This window comes from Rhipicephalus microplus, unplaced genomic scaffold, assembly GCF_043290135.1.
Source record: "Rhipicephalus microplus isolate Deutch F79 unplaced genomic scaffold, USDA_Rmic scaffold_145, whole genome shotgun sequence".
Taxonomy (NCBI): Eukaryota; Metazoa; Arthropoda; class Arachnida; order Ixodida; family Ixodidae; genus Rhipicephalus; species Rhipicephalus microplus.
In genome coordinates, this window is record NW_027464716.1 from 469,759 (window position 1) to 497,696 (window position 27,938).

At 45.5% G+C, this 27,938-nt stretch overlaps 1 protein-coding gene across 1 annotated transcript in view; it reads right to left on the minus strand.

The window, feature by feature from the left end:
* Positions 1 to 27,938, minus strand: part of LOC119159535 (STKc_myosinIII_N_like and MYSc_Myo21 domain-containing protein ninaC) — an 87,348-nt gene that overhangs the window by 24,982 nt on the left and 34,428 nt on the right. The window contains exons 10-20 of the mRNA XM_075885436.1: positions 16,607 to 16,672; positions 12,183 to 12,273; positions 11,560 to 11,724; positions 7,430 to 7,546; positions 7,198 to 7,302; positions 6,970 to 7,053; positions 4,998 to 5,148; positions 3,500 to 3,551; positions 3,282 to 3,386; positions 2,390 to 2,492; positions 1,421 to 1,547 (exon numbers count right to left, since the gene is read on the minus strand). Coding sequence (XP_075741551.1) covers positions 1,421 to 1,547; positions 2,390 to 2,492; positions 3,282 to 3,386; positions 3,500 to 3,551; positions 4,998 to 5,148; positions 6,970 to 7,053; positions 7,198 to 7,302; positions 7,430 to 7,546; positions 11,560 to 11,724; positions 12,183 to 12,273; positions 16,607 to 16,672 — 1,166 coding nt within the window. The remainder of the gene's footprint in view (positions 1 to 1,420; positions 1,548 to 2,389; positions 2,493 to 3,281; positions 3,387 to 3,499; positions 3,552 to 4,997; positions 5,149 to 6,969; positions 7,054 to 7,197; positions 7,303 to 7,429; positions 7,547 to 11,559; positions 11,725 to 12,182; positions 12,274 to 16,606; positions 16,673 to 27,938) is intronic.

The window sequence follows — 27,938 nt, forward strand, 5'->3', positions numbered from 1 at the left end:
TCATTCACCCCGTTGATATGCCGTGAACTTTTTTCACAAGCTGCTGCTACATATAGCGCTAGCTGTATAAATTGGGTGTCAGAAATTTCAAGGATCCAGTTAGAATAATTTAAATGAAAGGGTTGGGTGCTACAGACTCAGTGGAGAGTACAAGCGTTTTTACTCGCCTTCAAAACTTTTGCAAGAATGTTTAAGAAACAGAAGAGATTTACGTAGTCTTGTACCTGGGAAACGATATCACGATGGCGCTATTGGTCATCACTCTCCTATTATTTGGCAGTAATGCTTGCGAAGATGCAACGACGCCTGCCACTTTAACGCGCACCGCCGTTTGCAATGAAGTAGTAGGAACGTAGCAAAGATATACAGCCTTTGCATCACAAGATGCACCAGTGTGAAAGAGCACAATGCGCCATGCTTCTGATCATGTCCGTAGTCTGCAGCTCGCGCGCTCGACGTTCTATTTTCCATAGTTCTATATAGTATGAATGCAACGCGCGCAAAAAAAAGGTGTAATACAGAATATGGCCGGACTCTGTGTAACGTGCGTATTCGTATGTGCGCGTGCGTTTTTATTGAAGCCGCACAGTACAGCTTGCTCACTGCACCACCAGTAGCCCCTACACGTGGGTACCTAGCTGCCTTCACCACACCTTCCTATAAAAACGCATACAGACCCGACAAAGTCGAGTAGGGAGTTCTGGAACTAGGTTTGAAGACGTTTAGTAGAGGTCGCCGCTGTTGTATTCAGAGACATCTTTGTCCCACAACGGCAGTAACACCAGCTCCTCCGTCAAACCGACGTGGCAACGATCAGAAGAGCCAAGGAGTCATCTTCAGCTAACGCAACCATTTATCTCCAGTGTAAACTATAAAGCCACGTGTTGCAATTTAGTTCGGGTTGGTAATGTTAACGAGGCCCAGTTTCCTATTGCCTTGGAATGCGCTAGCACGATTAGCTGACTGTAAGTTTAGAAGCGTTGTGCACAAGTTTCGCTCGTTTGTTTTATACTTGCACACACTAAGGTATGTATAGTTCGAAGACGGCAAAGAAAACGAGGAGGTTTCGCGCTACTGCAGCGGATTAGTCCGTCTCGCTTGGCTGAACACGTTAACGAGTTGCAAAGCGATGAAGATGTAGAAGGGCCGTTACCAAAGTGAACCAGCATATCGAGAAAGCAAAACGTGCTTTTCTTATCAACGAATGCTAGCACGTGCTCGGTGCTGAGCGAGAGCTCGCACCAAAGCCGGAAGCACTACGTTAGACGTGCGAATGTACGGCGCGTGGACCGCGTTCCGCGATGCGTAACCATGGTCTGCCGTCGGCCGACGGAGCTGAGCCGTGCAGTGGAGACGTGACGAACGAGAAAACAAAACAAAAAAACGTCGAGACATTGTAGCGCTACATTTTATCGCTCACCAATAGGGATCTTCTCGGCGTTGACGATGATGCACGTGTCGTTCTGGAACGTGGTCTCCGCCTTGCGCACTTCTACGTCACCCAGATGCACGATGGCTGCCAGGATGCGGTAGATGGTGTCCGTCTCCTGATCCATTCCGCCGTGAAAGAAGACGTTGCAAAATGAGGAAATGAAAAAGGAAGAAAAGGACACGATTTTCGGCCTTTGACTGGAGAAAAGCTTATGGCAGCCTGACCTCGCAGCTCAGCAGCACAAAAAGCCCTGCGAGCCCCTCTGAATCACTCACCTATGCTTGTATTCTCCCTTTTATTCCTATACAACGCCCCTCCCCCTCCTTTCGTCTTTGCAGCTGCCCCTAACACTGCATACTAGTTACAAAAGTGGCGAGTCTCTTCACTGTTCTTTCATCCTCCTACGAATCGAAACGTGATGGCACGTAAGCCGGAACTGAGCCTGCAGCGAACACTCACTCACCTCACACCCATGATGGCACCCTGGATCGGCCGCTGCTCTCTTTCACGTTTAACTAGTGTGATCTACTCACACGCATTTTAGGTTAACTGCGGCTACACAGCTCTTCTGATAATTTATCGCCGTTTTTATAAAGTACTCTTCGTTCTTAAACAGTTGGATCTAAAAATGCAGTCACGATACAAGGTCATGCAAAGGATCTCGTTTAGCAGAGCCGTATCCATTAGTGATGAGGATAAGCAATGCGTCCCTAATAGCCTCTTAGCTATAGGGGAGATGTGTCTAGCGGTCCGTTACAGGCGCTATGCGTGCGTCCGCGCAAACGTGCCCTAAGCGCGCCTCACGAGAGGGCACCCGGGCGGAAGCGCATGCACGATACGAAGCGCTCTATCACTGCCAGAGCAACCGCACAGGGGCGATAGAGTCGAGAATTGCACGTGTGGCCTGGTTATCGCTATTCGCGTTCGTTGCGCGCCTTGGTGCGCGGCTGCACTTACGGCCGACCGAAAGCCGAGCAGCTGGAAGCCCTGCTTGATGTTGTTCAGCCTGTCGACGTGTGTGGACGCGGTTTCCTTGTCCGAGGGCGCTCCGTTGAGGTACCTGCGGGGAGAAAGCGCGGATTTTCATGCCAGCTCAAGTCCGAAACGTCATTCGCTGCACGCCGACGAAGGCGCGCTCGACGTTCTTTGTATAGCAGGCACCTTCAAGGACTCTCGATTACGCGCACACGCGCTATCTCGTTCTATCTCGGCAGCTCGTTGCTCTTGCCACGGTCTGTGAGCATGACACGCGTGACACGTACGCCGTCTGGGCGAGAAAAAATAACACTGTAGCCCACCGCAAGCGTGACCGCAGTGCGCGTGGCGGCCCGTGAACGGGTTGCACTTGTCGGCGCTGACATGCTTTGATAGAGCAGAAAGTGCGTGAACACCTTTACGCTTTCAAATAATGTCTGCGCAAGGACACGCGAAAAGCACTGTGCAGTGTCACGCGGTTGCGTTAAGGCGCTTTTCCACCTTTCTTTCAGAATCGACCTTAAGCGTTAGGTGTGTGGATCCTCGCCTCTCTCCTATAGTTAACCAGTGGCACGTCACAATGAGTTTTATTTTATTTTATTTTTTGCGTTTATACTGCCTGTTTTGATGCATGTACTCGTATGAGCATTTTATTTCATGACGCTAAGCTTTCTTTATTGTCATTTTCTATATCCACATCGGCACTCTGTAGACGAAGGCACAAAATTATGTATTCAACTATGTATTCAGACAAAGACACAGAATTGTGTGCTCAGTCGCTGATCTGGGAATTGCGACTCGGAGCACCACAGCGAACTTCGCAGTGTTGCGTGTACTTTCATCGACTGCAACCGCTATAGCAATGGAGACTTGCCTGTGCTGCCTCTTGCCGGTGGTGTCGAGGTAGTAGTTTCCGAGCTGCCTGATGTCGGCCAGCCCGTCGTATAGGTAGTAGAAAATGTGGAAGTTTCGCTCTTGCCTGCAAGGAGATGGAGCATTTTCACGGTTCTTTGCACTGACCGACACGTCTCTTGCTCTTCATTCGCAGTATAGTTGCCTTAAACGCCTGCATTACGGAAATCAAACACTCACGGTGCTTGCCACACCACCCGAGACTGCTCCAGGAGGTAGACCGATAGTTTACCTAGACACAAGAAAAAGAAGAAGTTTTACTTTACCCAAAAGGGAGACTAAAGTAAAGAACGATCTCTCGCGCATTAGTAAATTACACATTCACAATACGGAAAACACAACTCATACCGCGAGGTGGCGCTTGGTAAGCAGGAAAACGCACGCAACGAAAATGTTGGTGGCGATGCCACTGTGAAACGCCCGCACTAAACGCCGTGACTTCATAGATTTCGACGGGGTCTACTTGTTCATTCGTAGTTGATAATCGGTGAAAATAAAGCACCTCGTACTGCGAGGGGGCCGTAGACGTAACATTCCAAATATTAAGAAATGTCATTAAGCCAATGTCGCCGGAATGCGAGAAATACCGTTTGAAATCACTGACGTCGTGCATGCAGATGCCGCGCGAAATTTTAAAGTTAAACTTTGACCTTATTTTCTCCACAATTAGTAAGGATATAATGGTTAAATTTACGACATTAGAGATCTCGCTGTACAATTTATATATCTTAGTCGACTCATTGTTTCACTTTGGTGTCTCTTTAACTCTTGATCCAACCGAAAGATCTATAATGTGTACACATTGCCTGTCAAAGAATCGCGCAGGGTTCCCCTTCAGAGGGGGAGGGGATTTGTCACGCCCCCCCCCCCTATCATGTCAGCGTGCAAGGTCGACTGTGTGCCTCTCCCCCAAGTCATGGCACTCCGCCTCCCATTATGTCAATATTATGGGCTGACATTGCGCTCTCCTGCCTCCCCCCTCCCCCCATGCATCACCGATAGTTTACTAGCTTGGATGGGCTAAAACATTGTGGACCACTACACACATCCTGCGCATGTTGGTCTAGTGTTTTCTTTAGGCGCCATTCATTGAAGTGCCGGGATAATTCAATTGACAGAACGAACGTCAACTTCATTTCTTGCGAACTTCTTAAGACATGAATGCACACGGAGGAATGGATAACTATGCAACAGGAGTATAGATCAAAATGGTATCGAACGCAAGTGTCCTCATAAATATAATACATATATAAATAAAGTGTCTATAGAATGTCTTTCTCTTCTCTAGCTAAGCCCGCATTTTTGAGACCTGTAAGTCTAGCGTCATTCTCTCTACGTCAAAGCAGAATAAGTTCGTTCCGCAGTGAAGCACGTGAGTTCTGAAGTAAGCTGGAGTTCAGGAAAAGCCAAGCAATTAATTACTCCAGGAAAACAAGCTAGCATCAGCAACGATTTCTCCGTTCCTTGAACATTCCAACTGTCAGTGTAGTTTATTGCAAAAGTCTAGACACGTGTAACATCGTCTTCTCTGCCTAATCCAGTCTGCATTCTCAGATGAGTTTGATGCGCGCAGCGTGCATTTGTTTATTCTATTCAACGCGCTTTGTTGTCGACCGGCTTAATGTCTAAGATAGACCGGTAGGCCGGCCTAAAGATTCATGCATTCAAATGTACGCACCCCCGGTGATCTTTCCCTGCTCGGTGAACGTGAGGTCTAGGAACTTTCCGAATCGACTCGAGTTGTCGTTGATGCCCGTCTTGGCGTTGCCGAACGCCTCCATGATGGGGTTCACCTGCAAGATCTTGTCCTCCAGGTTCCGGTTGGTAGCCTGCTCGGCGCCGAGGAAAACGAGTCATGCTCAGCGCGTCATTCGGAGAATCACCGCTTGCAAAACGCTTTTCAAGAATGACAAATAACGAGTTGGCTCCTTTATGTGAAGTATGGAGTGACGCTTATAATCAATTTTACGGGAAGGGCATGAGAGGAGCATGAAAAGGGTTTCCTGCCTCAGCAGAAGACTCGTGCTCAGTTTTTCCCGATCTCTCCGGCTGTTATCGTAAGTGTCGCGCTGTTCGTGAATAATTCGTAACGTCGCATTTTTTTAGAGTTGCGCTGCTTAAGTTAGCACAGCATAGCTTGGAATAGCACAGCATGGCACAAAATAACACAACGCAGAATGACATAGCGCAACAAAGCACAACACAGCATAGTATAGCTTAGGATAGCATAGTATAGCATAGTATGACATACTATGGCACTGCGTTGCACAGAAAAGCATGACATAGCATGGCATAACTACAGCAATTATTAGCGAAGCAGTGTGCTCGGCGGCTGTTCACTTTAACACACATGTTATATATTTCTGCCCTGCAATTTTGAGCATGGTCAGAAAACGCTGCCGATCGGTAGTACAGGCTCCCGAGAACACGTGAGCAAAATCTTAGAGCACAGCACACGGCCTGAAGTTTACAATAATCAAAGTCAACTGAAAATTGCTTTTTCTTCTCTCTAGAAATGACGAAATACGCTCAAAAATCGTGCATAAAAGGCAATCTATCAGCCATTCACTGATTTGAACATCGCGCGCTCGGTCGTTACAGAGATCTCCACGGGAGGCCGCAACTTGTCCACCCGTGCACGCGCGATCACACGGGAAAAGCTGCGTGTTCGAAGAAAGAAAAATGAAAAAAAGTGCTCAAAATCTTGAGGAGTGCGTGACGTATTTTCTTTGCCCCTGCCATTCCTCCCTGCTTAGCCTTCAGCGCTTTGGCCGGGACGAGGTGAGACAAAACGTGATTGCAGCGTGCGACACATCTTCTTAACTCCCGTCGTACTGGACCGATTCTTAAATTTTTTTGCGGCGTTGAATTCGTGAGTCAATGGGCTCTTTTAGAGAATCCATTCCATCGTTACTTCAAGAAGTGTTTCAGGGCCCCTTTAATGTCACCAACGAGTGCCCAAGACAGCGCGCGCCTCCGATTTCTAACGGCTACGTTAAACCAGGCGCCAAGCAGACGCGACGGAAGCCGGCTTAAAGTAGAAACAAGCAACGAAAAATGCCGCCTGCGCACCACCTATCCCCCCTTGAACAGCCGCCGCCACGCCGACCTATGGCCGACCAAGTCATGGACGGAATACCGAGCGAACTCGAGAAACATCTCTAAGCAAAGGGGCGCGGCGCTGCAGAGTTGCGTCACATTATGAGAAAGGTCCCGCCCTTTCCACAGCCTTGGATGTGTGGTGCGCGTCGAAAAGCCTCGTAATTTTTCAAAACCCAGCGGCTAGTGTATATAAGCAAGTAGTTGCAGGTGCCGATCAGGGGATGACGAGAGTTTTCCACCATCAGGCGAAGGCTTGTCCTACAGTGACAAAGCCTGCATACCAAAAGGACCAACACTAATTTGTTCTTGATTTCGTGGTGCAGTTCGAGGGGCCGGCACGTCAGCACTTGGAATTAGCCCGGCGATTTCCTCCCTTATAACGTGACTAGTGACACTTGAATACAAATTAAATCAATCTAACTTTATTGCTAATTAGTGCAAATATTTAAAGTTGCGAGTGTTAATACATAAAGCCATAGAACGACTGCAGGTGTGCTTGAGCCTATGGGCAACGGTTGCTTCATTTTTTTTCCTTTTTGTTTACGCACCTTTCCAAGAGCCACAAGTTGCCTGAGCAGGAGGTTGGCACTCTCTGTCTTGCCGGCTCCGCTTTCTCCGCTGATGACGATGCACTGCAGAGACAAGAAATACGTTACTTTCGCTATTCAGCAAGTCAGCGTCGCTACCGGGTAAGCACTGCCGAAATATTTTGTTATATTGGATTTCAGCACGATAGCTCTTTCATAAGGAACAAATGCGGAAATTCTCAATCCCACCTGGTTTCTCTTTTGATGCAACATGCTGTGGTAGGCAGCATCTGCGACGGCGAATATGTGTGGCGGGTTGTCCAGTTTGGCACGATTTCGGTACCTCAACGAGACCTGCAACGTTGGGACAGCACCAAATCTCGTTAGCGCGTACAGACAGCGTTTCCCAAACTACGTGTTCTCGCTGGGCTAAAATGTTTTATTGCGTGACGTTCATAGTGATAACAAGGTACGTTCTCACCTCTTCGGAGTAGATAGGAAGCTTCTGGAATGGGTTCATGGCGAGCAGTATGTCACCGATGTATGAGTATATCTGGCCCCGCATGAATCTTTGGTACAGCTGGTCAACGATGATCTCCTGCAGAAATACGGGGACAAGCGATAAGCATAAGCCTCTTCGTTCTTACGTCTCGAGGCGATCGAACAGCTTTTACTGAGCAGCACCAACAAAGCAACCGTGTCATGAAAGGCGCTTGTCCTATCGACATATGGATGTGATGTGAATGGTGAACGAACCAAAGCTAGTTTCTTTTTTATTATTTTTTAGACTTTTATTTTGGGTCGTTTCTCGAACGCACTGCTACGTTTCATTCAGACGTGTGCGGTCAGTAGAACGACAGTCCAGCTTTATGTTTGAGCTGCTTAAGTACGGCGGAAGTATGTAGTTAAGAGGATAGCGATGAAGAAACATGATGGTATTTTTCTTTCTAATGTAATAAAATAGTTTAAAACTCCACTAATATACCCTGGTATGTTAAATTGATAATAGGGAACTTTACGACGCACAATCTTTCTTACTCCATGCACCAGTTGTCTTCAATTGAAGTCGTTCTGATAGTTCGAGCGGACATATCTCTCTCTCTCTCTCTCTCTCTCACACACACACACACACACACACACACACACACACACACACACACACACACACACACACACACACACACACACACACACACACACACACACACACACACACACACACACACACACACACACACACACACACACACACACACACACACACACACACACACACACACACACACACACACACACACACACACACACACACACACACACACACACACACACACACACACACACACACACACACACACACACACACACACACACACACACACACACACACACACACACACACACACACACACACACACACACACACACACACACACACACACACACACACACACACACACACACACACACACACACACACACACACACACACACACACACACACACACACACACACACACACACACACACACACACACACACACACACACACACACACACACACACACACACACACACACACACACACACACACACACACACACACACACACACACACACAGAGAGAGAGAGAGAGAGAGAGAGAGAGACGCGTTTATTTAATTAATTTTTGGTGAGAACTCTGGATAAATCCACAATGATACTGTGCTGTGTACCCCATGTTCTCTCATCGAACAATTCATGTGAACAGAGCACATTTATAGGAGCGTGGTGCTCGGGCTGCAAAACACAAAAGTCTCATTTATAACACGGGCTGCTCGTGGGCTTCTAGAAAACGCCGTAGAACACGACTTATATACGAGAAAAAAGAAGAATAGGTCACAAGAAATACCTCATGCGACGTGTTGCTTGTTAACGTTCCTCGAAATGACTTGATTACCGTGTTTTGTTATTGCTCGGAGCATCGCAATCGTACAAAGTGCTCTTACGGTGCCACGATTACTAGTGCCAGCAGGAAAGAACTCTTAAAATCAGAGAAATCACTAAAGAGAGGTATTCAGGCTGATTACCATCGCTGTAGTCATGTAACCATAACATTTTCCTTATACGGCGCCGAAATACGGTTGATGATGCTCACGAGTTTGTGTTTCTTACACAAGTGGTTCAGCAGACGAGACTCGTGATGTAAACGGTGAGACAGAAACCAAAATGTGAAGCGCCGCAGGCACAGAAACTATAACAATAAGTAGTTTGCCTCCTACTCTGTTCGTGTATGAACTCAGTTGAGGATAATGAGGATGTGGAAAAAAGAAAGGACAGAAAAAAAAGAGTCATTAATCGTGTGGATAGTCTATGCGGCAGCCGAACTCATGAAGAGCGTGGGTACCCTCATTTATAGATGATTATTGGAATCAGTGACACGGAACACCTACGCCAACAATTGCTCGTTTTCCAGGCACTTCTGCAGTGTCTGATTTGCGCTCATCTTTCTTAATTTTGCTAGCTTACTGCTTTCTTCTCTATGTTCAAGCTATTAGTTTCGAACAAGAAAGGTTGAATTCTTTTTCTGCGGATTGCTCTTCATTCCGAGTACACGTAAAACAAAATTTGCGAACACGTTAACAATAATTTCTATTTCTTATGTCGAATTATCGATTTTTGCGCTGAGTGTCTACTTGAATAAAATATTTTTATAGCAAGCAAAAAGCGAAACAATTAAAAATGCAATAATGCAGCAGGACACACTCGCAACAAAGGTCAATACCCTACGAAGGAAAATTCTTACCCTATGCATGAGTTCCAATTAACGGGTACTTTTACTCAAAAGGACAAGCTGCCCGTCGTAGTATTTCGGCGAAACTCTGTATAGGTGCTAAGTTGTTTTCATGTGAGAATAGCTTGCATTGTTGATGAATACAAGAGAAAATTCGGGATGTGATTATAGAAACAATGATTACTCGTATCTTCGACTTGGCATTACCGTTGTGGAAGTGTTTCAGGTCTGTGGAATTTCATTTAGTTGCACGTTAAAGAGCCTCATCTGGTTGAAATTTCCCGAGCCCATCACTACGGCGTTTCTCATAATCATATTGCAGTTTTGAGTGATTAAACTCCGGCTATTATTATTATTATTATTATTATTATTATTATTATTATTATTATTATTATTATTATTACATGTCCGTTGACATGTACGTTGTGAATGACTAACATTAATGTGCATGGCAAAAAATAAATAAAGAAACGCTGATCCACTACATTGAAAACGCCTGCGGGTACAAAACTCTCGTGAACACAACAGCGCATGCACCTTCGCGCCAAATAAACTATGGATCGCAAATAGGTAGCGTAAGTTTGGTTTTTTTTTTTCGCTGGAATAAACAGTAACATTAGGACGTGCTGCTCTGAGATCTTTGGGCGTATCGTCCTTGAAGTGTGGTTCATCAGAGGATGACGTCTTGGGGTTTACAGCGTGCGCCAGGTCAAAACTTTTGCAACATATATACCGAGGGTCACACGAAGGAATATTATGAGCGTCTGCTCTGGAACTGGATTTGTCAATTTTACGCTTATTCCACACCCGCCAAGGAGGTCCAGTGGTTGCGACGCTTGACTGCTCACCCGAAGGTCATAGGATCAAATCCCTACCTTCGGGTGAATAGAGGCGAGATTTAGGTGCATGTTAAGGAACACCATATAGCCAAAATTGCCGGAACGTAACGTTGCACTAAGGAATCCCTCGTATTTGTATCGTTGTTTCGGGGCGTCAAAGCCCGAATATTATTACTATTATTAAACTCGTTCGACGTCTATTACGTATACATTTAACACCCACGGTTAGCGTTAACAACTAGTTATCTGTGCAATATGTTTATTTGGTGCTTTATGCGTACTTTGTGCTTTTCCACTTGTGTATCACCAGTACTGCCCTCCTTCGTTTACCATTATTTGGCGAAAATTCGTCAAACTTCATAAAGCTTGACGCCTAGGAGAGGTACTAAATATGCTTATTGACCTCTGCATTGGTGCTGGATATTCCGTGTGCTATCTCTAAACGTTCCACAACTATCATCTCAATCGGAAAACTTTTTTGTACCATTGGTAATGATGACACTTTTTTATTGTAACCACCCTTCGAAACGGGGCGGCAACAATATTAATTTACAGCCTGTTCGTTACAATTAGTGTTATTTAATAAATTTCAGGCTAGCCTGCTGGCCTCTCAGTGATTTTTATTTCTTCGGCAAGCCTCTGTTTTGAAAGATCCCTGTTATCTTCTTCTGGAAAAATCCCGGCTAATAAATGATTGATATTTGGGATTCCACATCCCTACACCACCATACGATTTTGAGAGACGCCACCGTGCACCGCGGTTGTTATCGCGTGAGCGACCTCAACGGGGCAAGCGACTGATTCGCACAATCGGGCCGTATTAACCTGTGTTTAAGCTCATCTATATATCTCTGTATAATGTACTTATCCTCTTGTATTTTGTGCACATCGTGCATCTATCGCGCTTACGCGTGTTTTCCACTTAATTTTTGTGCCTCTCCTGCTTGGTCTTTTCAAGACCGCGGTATGTTGTAAATAAATAAAATAAGAATCACGCACCTCGGTGAGCGTCTCGAGGGCAGACAGGTCGTCCATGAGGATGGGCGTGGGCCGGGACTTGCGGTCCGTCTTGAGCTGGCCATGCTTGGTGGTCACCTCGGGCAGACGCTTGCTGTAGCCCACCTTGCGCTGCGCCTTCAGGATCCGCACCAGCTCCTGGCGGATCTACGCGCACAACGGGTTTACACATCGCATAAACGAGGCGACTCGGTAATCCGGTCATTAGAGGCTGCGTGCGCGTACCATGGTTAAGTTTAAACACAGTGCGCTTCGTACGTGCACTTGATGTACGCAAACGAAAGGCTTCCAACTTTGGTAAACGACACCCACGGTATCGCTGACCAGTAGACACTCGCGAATCGGCGTTGGTGCAGACAGTTGCGTGTAGTAGCCCGAACACAACCTTCTACATCGCGTCCATCTCGTTCAATCACGCGCTGCGATTCCTTGATGTAAATTTATGTAGACGACAACAACTGACTTTCAAAATGTTCATGTAACGGTACATTCAGGGTGATTACAGTCCGTTATCTTGGGAAAGTACATCAAGGATATACATATATACATATACATACATATATACATATGCATATGAATATACAGAAAGAAACGCCTGCACGTACCTCTTCAGGATGCTTGGGGACCTGAGCGATGAACTTGTGGTTCATCAGGTCCGACATCAAGGGCCTCTTCTCGTAATCCTTAACCAAGCACCTGAGGCAGGCACATGAAAATAAAAGAAAGAAAGAGTGTTATGACGTTGTTCGGATTTCGTCCTAAGACCTATATAGAAAACATTTTAGAAAACATCACCGAGTGATGTCCATATAGGTCGGCAATCTTACTCATCAGTCGATTCGCTGAGAGTTATTCAGACGCAGAATCGAGACGTACTCTGAGTCCGAGTCCGGGCTTGTAATATTTCGGTGAGGTTGAGTCCGAATAGTTTCTAAGAACTGAATTTATTTATTTATCGAGTCTAACAGATTTCAGTTCCTTCTTACCAACATAAGGTTGTGTCCACTTATTTTCGGCTTGCAAGCTTTAGCAGTCACGACAATTCCAGTTTATCTACGTTCAATAGATAGCTCTGGCACGTCGTGCCTGAAAATTTTTCAGCCCTTGAGCGCAAAATATATTCATAGGGAATGTTTTATAAAACTCGAAAGAACATTTATTTTAATATATTTTGTTAAATAAGGGAAGAAAACTAGAAAATCAGCGGGCTATTTTCTAAAGCTCCTGTGGTCGTCCAATGCCAATAAAGCACATCGGTGGACAAAACCGTAAGTCATCAAGGGGTTGTGTTTGTAAACCTTGAAAGGGTGTATACAGTTTTCTTACAAGGCTATTTCGTCTCATCTGTCGTCGCTATCTGTGCTCGGTTTCATAGAAAGCGCTTTCACACCACAGGGATATGACATCATCTGGACGGCACATGTTGCGCCGAATACGTCTTTCATAATCATGTCGCTGTTTTGCGGTGCTTACCTCAAATATGTAGAAATTATGCTCGCTCTATTTTGTGATCACGTTTCCCCTTTAATACAACGAAAAAAAAAACACTGGTGGTAAAAAGTGAGAAGTGATATATCTATTCTTAACCCATTTTTACTCATTCGTTCACAGTTGTCGTCCCCGAAATAGCGCCTATCAGCCAAGCTTTGACGTTATAAGCATAATCACATTGAAGCGTCGCCACAAGGTATCAATTCAAGATAACCTTATGCCTGTAATATTATTAAAAATAACTCTACAGCCGGAATATACAAGTGCTATGGCATGAATTTGTGTGGAAATGGAAGGAAACGAGTACGGGCACTTGATCTATGCGCTCATCGATCTCTCAGAGGTCCAAGTCATAAAGTACAGCCAAGTCGGTCGCGTAAGCCAATCTTATCAATGAGTACGTCCCTCTTCCCCTTAAAAAGGTCCATGAGCGTCAGGTATACCTCCCGGCGAAGTGGCTTGCTGCGGACTCGATTGACGTGAAAACCATGTGCTTCCTCAAGGTTCGATAATCGACATATTGTTTTGTGTATACTAATAGGCAGCGACCTACCAGCCCGCAATAATAACGTACGAGACGCATAGATCGTTTTCACGCTGAATTTCGAGCTTGGTGGCGTCGAAGTTCAAGCGCGGACAGGCCGACCGGGACATAAATGGCGTGAAGGCATTCCCTTGCAGGAGGACGTTAAGAACGTCAGTTCCAATACCAGCAGCGTTCGAGAGGAAACGAGCAACAGGGTTCGCCGCTGGACTTAATTCTTCGACCAGCTGCTTGCGAAGAGGAGCAAGCTGGCGTGAAAAAAGCGCGTCGAGCCGCGCCCGGCTCCTCTGACTGGCGAAGTAGGTGGCCCCGATTCGAGGGCTTTATACGAAACCAGTACTTCACCGCCGCCTTCTTCGGGTTCGGACGGCGCGCATTAATATTATACGTTTGCGCGTGCGCGCCCTCTCACGGGAGCGTTAGAGTCTAGCGGGAAAACTAATTTTCCGCTACGCCTATACTTTATAGTTAGTGCGCATGGAGTTCCAATGCATCGCGGTTTCTAGACACTGTAAGTGCACTTGCGTGGTGGCTAAAAATAGAACCACACTCTGCGCCGTGCCTGTTTTAATTTGCTTATGAATTACAGTACCTGTGCTGGTGCGGGCTGTGAGACAAGGCTACGGCGTCTCTTTTGATCGTTGTGGCAAATGCACGCTCTACGCTTGCGCTTCGTTAGTTAAACAGTTGCATATAATAATGATAATGATAATAATAATATTAAGGATCTGTTTGCCCAGCACGTCACGTCAATGCAAGTGTAACGCAGTTTCACTTTCGTAATTTGTGTTAAGTTTAACTGCAGTTTAACGCTAGCAGAATGAAAAAAATTGCCCGCAGCTTCCCTCGGGGGAACACTGAGGAGGATGCGGAGCATATAATTGGTTAACGGGGTGTTAAAGTGCGACTTACTTGGGTCGATGGCTAAATTGGTTAACGTGGTTGTGAAATGGGGTGTTAAATTGCGACTTACTTGGGTCGATGGCTAAATTGGTTAACGTGGTTGTAGGAGGGGGTGTTAAATGAGTGAACACGTACACACGTATGCGAAAGGGCGGCGCTGGTCGAAGGGACGTCGATCATTGTGTTTGTGGATTCGTTGGAATTCATTTCACCGCGACCTTGGACGTCGACGCGCCGTACAAACCAACCGACGAGCGGCAACTGAGCGAGCGAGCGCCGACCTTGAGTATATATACAGCGCGACGGCGCATGCACTGTCAGCTGTTGAATGTTCTCGAAGCGCGACGGCGCATGCGCGTCCACTGGAGAATCAGGAGAATTGTAGAATGTTCTCGAAGGGGAGAAGCGCGCGCGGCACAGATGGTGGGCGACGGTGCATGCGCGCGTCAGCTGTCGAATGTTCGAGAAGGGGGAGAAGTGCAACGGCGCATGCGCGCGCGTCAGCTGCCGATGTACTCGAAGCGCGACGGCGCATGCGCGCGCGTCAGCTGCCGATGTTCTCGAAGAGTGACGGCGCATGCGTGCTACATTATACAGCTAGCGAATGTTCGTGAAGAGGAGAAGCGCACGCGGTGTGTAGAGGAGGAAGGGTGCACAGATGGTGGGGGAGTGAAGCGCGCGCGATGTGTAGAGGAGGAAGGGATGCACAGATGGTGGAAGAAGGAGGAGGAAGCTTGCGGACGGCGCCGCACTACAAGCCTCGAGTATTAGATGCTCCGCATCTAATAACGAAAAAAAGGAGGATGTTTGGTGTTTTTTTTTCGAAGCGTTGCTATTCGTCAGCTGACGCAATGTCCCGAGAACTGCCACCGACAGTGGCACTACGCTTGGCCTTCGGAAAGTTCCGCCCCATTTAGACAACTGCATTTACCTCATCACAAAGAGTAAGTGCGCTAAATTCTTATTTCTCGTTATGAGAACAATGTGTTAGACAATCTTTTACGCTCTGCAAATTTTGTGTGCCGAACTGACTTCTCGTTGGACGAATATTTACCCTAAGAAAAACGTGAAGGGCGTCGCATAGACTCATGAGTGTCCTCTGGGTTTATAGAGCGTAAACTGAACGGGAGAATGCACTCATTCGTTTCGAATTAAATTATGAACTTTGTTCTTAGGCGATGTTTTTGGCGCTAATCAACAGCTGAAGGTGTTTTTGACCTGCACTATCCACCCTCTCACGAATGGGCCACAACAATAAGCGCTCAACGTCATTAAGGTGGTAATTAAATTAATGTTAATTCACTATGCGTGAGGCTAAAAATAAAACAAAAATAACTCTACTTCAGGTGCACTGGGTACATAAGCGAGCTCACCAATACGCAATCTATCTTCTTGAGCACCGCTAGCACAGATGGCCCGATTATCACCTCATCTCCGCAGCCACAGGTTCAAATACAGTAGGCAGGGGAGGGGCGTGCGTTAAGAGCCATCCCTACGCTCTATGTTCGCTCAAGCCGTCTATTTAGAAGTCAAATGCGAAATGCTGATTATGTAAGCAAGCAGGAGACTAATTCTCTTCGCATATCATAGTGTGTAGGTGGTAACTTCTGAGATGCAAAATGACAAACTGAGGTAGCAAATTAAGGGAAAACTTTTTTCACCAACTTCGTCATTGCGGACTGACAGATGCATATCTGTAACCGTAGGCTTCTTAGGATGGCGGAGATTAAATGACGCGAAATACATGACTAGAGTGAAACATTTAAACGCGTCCTAAATCGACCGCAGCTCCAGCTCTAAGAAGAGGTATAGTGGTGCTCAGTACGAGTTGCAAAACTGTGACCACGTTTGAAGCGGCCTCAAGCACACACTGTAACACCCGTAATCGTGAAATTGAATTTGAGAAATGCTTCTAGTCCAAGCACCGTTTGTGTCACTGAATGTGTTTCTGTGTCGGTGCCACAGTGCAGTCCAGCACGTCACTAGTCATACTGGGCGCCAGTGGTACGTACCGGTATGTCCTGCGCAGAGTGCCACAAACGCGAAATTTAAGCATGCAAGAACACGAGAAGGACGGCACAGTATACTCACACTGAGAGGAAATCGTTGAAGTCATCGGACCACTCGGCCTGGTTCTTCAGCTTGGGCGGCGGGTTCCTGCGTCGGAGAAGATGCGCCAGCTGGCTGAATTCGGTCGCGCGGCCGACGAGCACATCATGCACACTGCGGCGGCGCGCGTATGGGCGGCCCAACCATTACGGCCGCCGCCGCTCCTCATATTGTGGCGAGGAGAGAGATGAGCGGCCGCGTGCGCCGACGGCTGCCGCTTATTTACCCCCCTCTCAATCCCTCTAGCGTTTTCGGCATCATCAACATCCTTACCTACGCGTACGCATCCTATCCCGCCGTACCCTTCTTTCTCCGGGGTCACGTTTCCTCGACTGCAAGTGTTGCTCTTGTTACTTCTCGCTCTCATTGCATTTCTCATCTCCTTTTTTTCTTTCTCCTTTTCAGAGCATTCGCTGCTTCTTTTCTGAGTTTCATACGTCTTCTTACGCGCGGGTTATTATCGCCGTTACGATTCCATTGTCCATGTTACTCTATTGCGTGGCGCCGGCGATCCAGGGACTTTCTTCTTCAGCACCGCCGCACTGACCCAGCTTCACGGGCTTTCTCATTTCTTTTTTTTTTTGCTTCCTTTCCGACTTGACCACCATCAGCATATAGGCTCTTGGTTGCACTTCAAGGTCTAAAGGTGCCTGCGACGTACGTGGGAGCATCGTTCCCGGGCCCCTCGAAGACAAGGCCGTGGGATCAATTTTTTTTTTTCGGTCGCGTTCCGACGGACGCGATATATGCGTGTATTTGCAAATGCTCTAGGTAGCCTCCTTCGAGGCTTCTTGCATCTTCTTACTGACCTGAGCTTGTCGACGGCGCATCGATGCTTGGCAATGGCGCTTAGGGCATGTATAGTCCAGTACTCACCATCAACTTCTGGCTTGGCGTTTGTTGTACGGTTCAAGCGGGTAAAGAGATGCTTCTCGTAAAACGTCGCCACAAGCAGCTCACTCACGTAGTTTTTTCGTCGTTCCGTTATTGAGGAACTTTACTAGCGAATAGTTCTGCATAATTTTTGTACACATATTAGGGAAAAGTATATGAACTGTGCGTATATTACATCAGCGTGGACAGTGCATGCGAATGGAAGAACGACGATGACTAGAAAGATTTGAAAAAAAAAAATGAAATTCCATTGCTTTGCTATCAGAAGCACTTTCTGATACTTAGTCGCGTCATAGCTATATGCTCAAGTTCCAATTTAGATCTGCTTGGGCTCCTTACCAAGCACTTGGAGATCCTGGTATACGATTCCCGCGACATCGAACACAGCAGCTCGACGTCATCAAGATGATAATGATATGGAGTGCAGCTGGGCTTGAATTACATTAGATTTTCATTCTGCGCTATAACTGCACTCAATCCGCCTGCTTATTAGTTCAAACTTCGAAGTTCGGTTTGTTGTGAAGCACATATACGGTCATGAGACCCAAGTCAACATACCAGTTCCGCGAACGTGTCTGTGACCCGCTTAAAAACTCGTCCTTTTTGCGGGACGTCCCAGAACAGGAAGCTTCCTCAAAGGCCGCGATTTGCATATTTAGACTGGTAGTGGTTAGCAGCGCCTGGATTTAGGACGCCGATCAATCCGAATACTATGTATAGGAGTCTAACGCCAAGTGCCCTATGGTCGCTTAAATAATAGTAAAAAAAGTTAACTAAACGTAACACTGGCTGGACGATAAGAAGAGGTACTATAACGGATGCCTGAAAACGCAGGCTGTACAGCGTGTATATATTGACGCCAGCAATAGCTAAATTATGGGCGCTGAGTCGTGCTTCCGCAAAAGTAGCGGAATGCAGTGCCACATTCTCCTTCTCCTCAAATTACCACATTGTCGCAAAGCCGTCTAGCTTCACTTTTCGAGCACCTTAGTGTCCTGCATGCCTTCATTCTCCAGCCATCTTGAAAATTTTCAATTTTGATTCGTACGATGCGTGACGCGAAATAGTCGTGAACGGCGCTGCGATTCCTGGCTCGATAATTGCCGTTTACTCGTGGAGTTGTTATATTTGCACCAAACAAATATATATGTAAGTGTCGTTAAACATATGATCATAAACCGTCGTCACTTCTGTCAGACTCGTAGCCGTGTACTATATATATGCAGTATCCGACAGGCGCAACTCGAAGAAAGCTTCCGCGAGGAAATGGTTTCCGTAAACAAAATCAGACAAAGAGAATCATTATAAACATGCTTTACTCTAAAAAACTGTGTTCTTCGTAATTACAGTATCATCGCAATCCTTCATAATTACAGCAAGGTGAGGGCGCAGCGTCGACCGAAGTAGCAAGAATGCAATGTTTATGGCGGGTTTACGTTGCGGACATGGAACAAGCATTGCAGTTTTGCTAATTAAGACGAATACCGCAACGTAGGAATAACCTGGGTGGGCTGGTTCAAGTGAACAGTGCTGATACAAAACAGCCCTGTAGCTCAGTGCCAGAATTCAAGAGCATTCATTCATGCATGGCAAGCATCGATCGCGCCATCGAAATGGTCGCCTTCGTTTATGTGCCACAAGGTTTCGTATTAGGTCCGTTACTTTACTTACTATACATAAATGACTTGCCTCTAGTACTAACAACTGCCGCGATGCTTATGTATGCTGACGACACTACCCTAATTATTACCGGCAAAAATCTGTCAGACATGGAAGAACAGATGAATACTGAACTAGCTAAGCTTGCCGATTGGTTTACAGCCAACAAGCTTACCATCAATGCCAAAAAATATATATACGTTATTCCACTCCCGTACTAATCCTACTCCACATGATATACAACTCTACATCAATAATTGCTCCCTGGAATGTACTGATTCTTTTACTTACATAGGTGTTGTTCTAGACAGCTGTTTAAATTGGCAGAGTCAAATAGAAGCAGTCAGCTCGAAGCTAGCTTCGAGCTGTTACGTCCTTTTGCAAGCATGTGAATATTTTGACACTACAATTTTGCGCACTTTGTATTTTGCTTTAGTTAACTGCCACCTTCTGTACTGTGTAGAGTCCTGGGGTTCGACGTATGACTCTTACCTTGAGCCAATATGACGGCTGCAAAAACGGGCTATACGTACGATTACTTTCTCACCTTACTACGAACATAGCAAACCACTTTTTTCTTGGTTAAAGATCTTACCATTTGATTTTGTGCGGGAACTAAAATTAGCTACATGTATTAACAGTGTCGTTAGGAACAATGAACCATTCCCAATTTCATTACTGTGTATTCCCCGACGCCAAACGAAGAATGAAACTTTTAACAATATCAATATACCCCCCATAAAAAACGCCTATAGCAAACCTCTACTACAATATACCGGAATGAAAATTTGGAATGGCATACCGCGTTATATAAAGAATACCCAGAACTTTTCCAGATCATTGAAAAAATACTACTTTGAAGCAATTTTTTCTGCTTGAGTTGACTGATACTTTAGGTTGTAATTTTTCATTATGTATATATATTGCCCTTTATGTGTTTAGTGTTTTCTTTGAAAGATGTTTTCTTTGAAAGATGTTTCAATACCCTTGTTCTCTATATTAAGCCATATAAGAGAACTACTATTGATACTTGCCACTACAAGTATCATTATTCAGTTCTGTACGCCACTAATCACCAAATATTTGTGTTTACTACAAGTTATGTACTTTCCCTTTTTTCTATGTTCAATCGAAATAATGTAACTGTTGTTAGCAGATAAACATTACTTCTTGTATACCAAATTTGAATTGTTTACTTCTGTTTATTTTTAATTAGAACTATTACAGTTTCACTTATGTATACTTTTAATGGGACCCGCACTAGCCTTTGGCTATGGGACCATACAGTTTGTGCTTATTTTGTATAGGATATGAGTGCAATAAAGATACTCATATAGTTGCACGTCGCTATTAGTGAAAGCTTTTTGTGAAAACGGGGCACGGGAAAACGTAAAGCATTATCGTGTTCTGCACCAGTATATGCAATCATGCAGTGGAATTCGGAAGCACGGTTGTCGTGCATTTGCCCGAATTCAGTGGTAAGCATCGCAGAAGGTGGAACGAGCCGCCTAAATTGCTACCCGGCGGCTCCTTTGAGACTGCGAAAAAAACTTCTGAATCCTGACGATAGTGCGAGCTCTGATGCGTGGAGAAACGTTGCTATTGGACACGTGTGTAGTGCAACTCCATCGGTCACCTACGTGAAAATTCCGATGAATGGCCATCGCAGGAGCGTAACTTCTGTTTTCTGCATCCAGAACTCCTACCATGCTTAAGCTAACACGCAAATTTTCCGGTGCATATACAAAGCCTTTCGGTCTGGCAGTTCACCCTCGGACATTTTGCCACAGTTAGAGTCTCGATACAAAGCGCTACTGGCGACTCCAAATTCAAATACGAACAAAAAAAAAGTGAACTTACGCAAAAGCTCTAGACGCAGGCTACATGGTCTAGGAAAGGTTAGAGGAGGGGGCGTATATATATATATATATATATATATATATATATATATATATATATATATATATATATATATATATATATATATATATATATATATATATATATATATATATATATATATATATATATATATATATATATATATATATATATAAACGAACGTATGAATATTAACAGGGTGATTATGCATAGACGGGACTAAACACCGCTTAGCATCGCAAAACTAGTGGTGTTACTGAAAATCACGTGACATCGCGGTAACTGTTCGAACAGTGTAACATCACGTATCTACTCGTGTGACTAAAAATCACTAACATTACGCGACTAGTCACGTGGCTAAAATCGCATGACATAACAGCTATTCAGGTGACACGTTCCCGCCATAGACCACGTAACAACTATAGTCACGTGGCTAAAATCACGCAATATGACGCAACTAGTCACGTTACTCGTTCCCGTCAAAGCCACCTGACATGTGCGTGGTGTGGGGAACAGACCGAAATCGGAGATGAGTAGCTAGTTTTAGCCATACTACTAACGAAAAAACTCGGCAGATCCTACGTACCTTGGGAATCGACATATGCGAAGCGTGCGGAGGAAAGGTGACCGTGTTGTAACTTTTTAATGAGCGACAGGTCATGAAATGACGCTAAATATATGTATAAATGCTACACGCACAGACATATGTGGAATAATTGCAGAGGTTTAGATAACCAGTTGTTTGAACTTGCACAACGATGTCAACAGGGACATGCGTATTAGCAACACCAGAAGCGATAAGCTGATATGAAGCGCTGGTGGTGCTCGCGAGGATAGCCCTGGACACAGCAACATTAATCAACTCCAGCGCACGGCGCTTAACTAGAATTGGCGTTAACCCGACGTGACGGCTGCATCAAAAAAGTACATGTGTAAGTTTTTTAAAAATATAAAATCAGATAGTCAGCACTGCAACCACAACTGACGTTTCACGAACATTAGGGCGTACTTGAAAAGCAGTTCCGAGGTATGGCCTGCCTTTGTGGCAGAATACTTGATTGTTACGCAGAACGCTTGGGTTTTATTCCTACTGAAGCCTTGGTTAATTCTTACCATTCGTCGGATCAGCGCTGCCGATGTCGGCATTGCTTAACGCTCATAAAATTGCCCATGTGTGTTCTCGTCGTTCCTGGGTAGACGCTAAGTTTCAATCACCTGTGGCACATACGCGCATGCCAGTGGCACACAACTGCCGGCGGGTATGTGCCACTGTCCGGCGGGAAGTGTTTGACGACGTAGGCGACGGGATCGCGAGATTATTCATGTGTTGACCAGCGCGTCGAATTCGTCATCCCATCGCATACTAATGTTGGTTCACGCTAAGAGGGTGATCACGAGAGAACCCAGACGTAAGCGGCTAGATAGATAGTTATGCACATGGACGGCAAAAGTGCATACAGTACGCAAAAAAAGAATTGTATTGAAAATTACACATCACTTACAAAAACTATAGCATAACCTGCAGAACTTAGCCAGTTCGGAAACTTGCTCCGCTGATGCATCCTGCCTTGCGCCACAAATTCAAGCTGCGAAGGTTTTCCCCCGCAATTACGCCCTGCAGGTATGCAGTGGGAACACGTGGTATTACAGCATTTCAATTCAAATAGAAGCACGAACCCCCCCCCCCCCCCCATTTTGCCGCATGTTGTACGCAGCGAAGAATGGTTGACATAATTACAAAGATTCTTAGTCGAATCACGGTGGTTTTGATTGGAAATCTCTCAATTAGTAATATTTGATTTCTTCTAACCATTTTAAAATTCATTAGATTTAAGAGTAATATGTTATCCATTCTCTAAATAATCGTTTCTTGGCCAAACCCCTAGAGTGGGTGTGAGCCATTCGTTTAGGCCATCATCATCATCATCATCATCATCATTATCAACATAATCATCATCATCAAATTTCATACCGTACGCTGGTTTGTGTTTAGGAAATGAAATACAACACCCACAGCGCCGACCATTGCAGCAAACAGGCATTTTAAACCGCTCACGCTCTCACCCCTTTCCGTTTTGTTTTTCATTTTTATTCCCTTCTCGCTTCCTGTTATTGCGGATAGCAAGCCTGCCCGTTCTTTTCCCGGCCAGTGCGTTTTGTGCCTTCCTGCTGTTACCGAAGACGAAAGCAAGAGAAAGTTCGTTACCTCTTGTAGAGTGTTATAGTGGCCGTTTCTATTCTCATCTCCGCGACATTTCAGAGAAGCAGCGGCTGGCGCGAAATTTCCTTGCATTCCGTGCTCATTCATTTTTGCTGCTAACGGATGCTGATGAATGCCTTAGTTTCGTGGTGTTTTTGCCTGTGTGTTGCACTTTACTCAGTAATGCACCGTTTTGGGCTTCGCCGGTATGACATGATGGTGCCTATAGAGCAACAAACGACACGAACAGGAATGGAAGATATACGGAAACGGACGCCCGTGTGGTGCCTGCGTGTGTGTGTCATTTCTATCTTTGTCCGTGCCTTTCTCGCGCTATAGCATCATTATTCCACCCTCCGCTTTTTTTTTTCTGACGCTGTGATTATTTACGGTGCTATGCTCACTCTTGCTCTCAAGAGCTAACTCTTTTGGTCGGCCACGCTTTCGATTCGCCTGCAACATTAAAGCCAAATTTTTTAAGTCTTAAGATTATTGATTGATCTTCAAGGGAAGTGTGCTCTATTCGAAGATGATGGATTGATTGATCAATTGATATGTGGGTTTTAACGTCCCAAAACCACCATATGATTATGAGATACGCCGTAGTGGAAGGCTCCGGAAATTTGGATCATGCACTTGGGGTTCTTTTACGTGCACCCAAGTCTGAGCACACGGGCCTCCATCGAAAATGCGGCCGCCGCAGCCGGATTCGATCCCGTGACCTGCGGTCGATGATGAATAATATAAAACAGCGCTTGAGACGGGACGAAATCAAGACACGGACGCAGTGCCTATGTCTTCATCTCGTGCCGTCCGAAGCGGCTGTTTTACCCATCATTTACTATGCACCAACCAGCTCAATCAAGCACACCGCACACGGTACTCTATTCACAGGTGTTATGTAGGATGTGCTGAATTATTTGCAATGTAAAGTGTGTGTTACAAAGTTCTGGGACCACTACGTGTGAGAAAACAAGACATTTCTCAGCAATTTGTAACTTTATTTGGTTGAACTGCTCAGCACATGTTGTTAGCGCGTTTTGAAAAGGACAGAGAATCTACATTCAAAACTGCTTTCCCATGCAGTGGTACAGTTCTAGCCACTGTAGCAGTCGTAAAATTCGGCCTTTTCTTGTTCCCCGTGGTCCCTAAAATTTTGACGGTGGCTGCACTTTCGCATTAAACGGCTTGTTTCACTGCCCACCGTGCTACACGGCTGAAGTACTTTCAATTGTTAGGCTGTAGGCAACAGCTTGATGTAGATTTTGGCAGCGTGTTTCACAAACATTGGCAACATGAGTGTACATAATCTTCGTAAATGTAAGGCTTCCGAGCAGTGGAGGTACGTTTATTCTATATTAACGTGCACTTGAAGTATATGAGCTGTGCAGATGATAACAGCATGATTACTAAGTGTTTCGCCATTGAAGAAAAAAAAAGGAGGGGGGGATATAAACATGGTTGTGTTACCGCTTTGCTGTAAAATACACGACATATGTCGCAGGCGACGGCGCTGCTTTATACACAGCTGTAAAGCATCGTGACGTAAGCCACGTAAATATCCTTTGCGTGAAACTTGAAGGCCATTTTGAAGAGAAGCAGTGCACCAAAGCAGAATATCGCCCGCATGCGTACTTTGTTGTGTGCGCTCTGTGCAAAGTGGAGTGCGCCAGCGTTGTAGGATAAGTGCGTCTTGTAGGTAGAGTGACTCCGCGTTAAATGTGCTACATAGCAAAGATCACGCCTTCATCGTTGGCAACATTCAAACACCTATCGAAACGGGGTGTTAGCGGATGCTCCAAGGTCGGAACAACAGCTGCCTCTGAGAGTATCGAACATATCGCGAGCTCACGAACACTTGAAGGATCGCTAAACAACACCTGAAAATGCACGTATGGTTTTTATACGAGGTTCATATTGTTACGTTTGAAAGAGACTGGTAGACGTTGAAAGGGTCCGTTTATTAGGTCGTGAGGGGCAGCTCAGAAGCGGCCGACTGGTTAAAGATCCTCCTGATCCTCTTCTTCCTCTCTCGCTCTGGGCGACAAGTGCGTTCACCGTATACGCTTGTCTTCGTGCATGTACGCAACAATATACTAGGGATAAAAGTTGTGAATGGTCTTTTACCCTATATGTATCGCATGATTTCGTGCGCGATCGACAGATTTCACTTTTTTTTGCGCATTTTCGACCGTGCAAGCGGAGATAGTAGCATGTGTAGCTGGAAAATGCGAAATTTTGATAAGCTGAACGCTGAGTAGTGACGTTGTCTATGTGTTTTAAATGTATTGAAAGACGCTGGTTTTACGGATAAGTGGCGCGGAGGGGATATCGTCTATATGAAGTGTAGGTAAAGTGACAAATAAACTACGGTCTCGTCCTTGAATACGGAGTGGTTTAGCGACTCGGGAAACTCCAGGGATCTAGTTTTTATAAGAGAAATTAACACACTATAAACACATGTACCGAACGTGTCAGCTTGTGTTATAGTCTATATATCTTCAGAAAGAACGTCGTCGTTGATTGTGAACAACAAGCTAGCCTACCACGAGGAGGGAGGAGTGACTGCCCGTCTGGCTAGGCTGTACCCCAACTGTAGAAAGTGCACGCAGAAACCAACCGACCTATACGCGATGAATTCGAGTTAGAAAAATCGACGTAAATGCAAAGAAAATTTAATGCTTCCGAGCAGCGGAGGTAATTGTGACTGTTGTGTTGACAAATACGTCACTTTTCGACTGCATGCAGTGGGTTTTTGTGATTTTTGAATAAGTTGTTCTAAATATCTTGTAACTGCTATGCTAAATTGTATGTTGTATGTGCTGTGGACTTGCTAAGCTTGGAGACTTGGACTTTACGTGAACTTTGTTATTAGACACTTCTACGTAATAATGAGTATAGCCGGCGCCCTCTTGGTCCGCCAATGTGTCCTTACATCACATCAATAAAACAAAAACATCTACTTCAACTTGCATTTAAAATACGATCTGTGCAGGGAAGAACAGTTACGCACGTATACGATAATGTGTCTGTAAATATGTCCCTATGTGGACGAAACTTTGTAAGAGACTTTCGTTTTTAAGAGGTGCGTGCGTGCCCGCAGCTCACAAGGTAAAAATATGTGATAGCGCACGACAGCAGCAGTGAAGGTTAGTTTCGCAGAGCGCTAACGTTAGAGAGTTTTTATCAGTAAGTTTTTTTTTTTATATCAGAACATGCTTACATTAGCGTTAACGGGCGCCTCAGCGCTAACGCTAAAGCGAAACGCGCTGCCTGTCAACTGGTAATCTTTTAGTACAGCGGAAGGCATTCCCGCTAACGCAATAGTTATAAAAAAGCGCTATATGCACTGTAGAAACCTCAAGTACGCCACTAAATCGAGTTGACTTGAAGCCACCATTGCTGCGCCTCGGTGGCGCGTTTGGTTCAGTGTAGAGTCAGACAGCCCGAAACAGATCGTTTTCTTTCGACATATGCGATAATCGAGTATTATTCAAGACGCCTATTACCTGGCTCAGCTTGACTTGTGACCGCGTTTGTCTTATGTTGGAAGCAAGGTAATCAGTACAACGTCGCCATCTTTGCGCTGCTACCGAAAACATGAGCGAACATTGTAGACAATCTTTTTTAAAGTCCTCTGCACCCCCAGTCGAGTGTGTATCTCAAAAACGCAGTTTTTTTTTATCGTCAGTATACAGCTGGCGAATCCTCATAACTCAAATCTAAATCAAATACGACCAGTGTTTGAAAGTAAAAAATTGCCCGCAGCTTCCCTCGGGGGAACACTGAGGAGGATGCGGAAGCATGTAATTGGTTAACGGGTGTTAAATTGCGACTTACTTGGGTCGATGGCTAAATTGGTTAACGTGGTTGTGAAATGGGGTGTTAAATGAGTGAACACGTACGGCACGTATGCGAAAGGGCGGTGTTTTATTTATTGCGACGAACCAACGGACGAGCGGCAACTGAGCGAGCGAGCGCCGACCTTGAGTATATATACAGCGCGACGGCGCATGCACTGTCAGCTGTTGAATGTTCTCGAAGGAGAAGCGCGCGCGGCACAGATGGTGGGCGACGGCGCGACGGCGCATGCGCGCGCGTCAGCTGTCGAATGTTCGAGAAGCGGTGCGGACGGCGCGGACGGCGCACTACAAGGCGCGAGTATAAGATGCTTCCGCATCTAAAAGTTCACCAATGTAGGCTGACGACTCTAAATATTCGAAATGGACAGCTCTCGCTTTAACAGGCATTGCCATCTTGCCTTACGTACAGGATATCTCGCGTGCGTTAGCGTTCGTTTTTGTATTGCAAAAATAGCATTCGTACGTTAGAGTTCTGGCTAAGAGTTCACCAATGTAGGCTGACGGCTATAAATATTCGAAATGGACAGCTCTCGCTTTAACAGGCATTGACATCTTGCCCTATGTACAGGATCTCTCGCGTGCGTAAGCGTTCATTTTTGTATTGCAAAAATAGCGTTCGCACGTTAGAGTTCTGGCTACGTTAACGTTCTGCACATGCTCAATTAGGAACACGCAACGCTAGCGCTAACTCTAAATCCTTGCGTTTGCTCTTTCCCACTATATTAAACTCTATATCAACTGCTGCGTAAGCAGCGTCTGTAATCGGGTTGAGTACGTGGGAACGTTGCGTTTAGCAGAGTGTGTAAAAGCAGCAGTT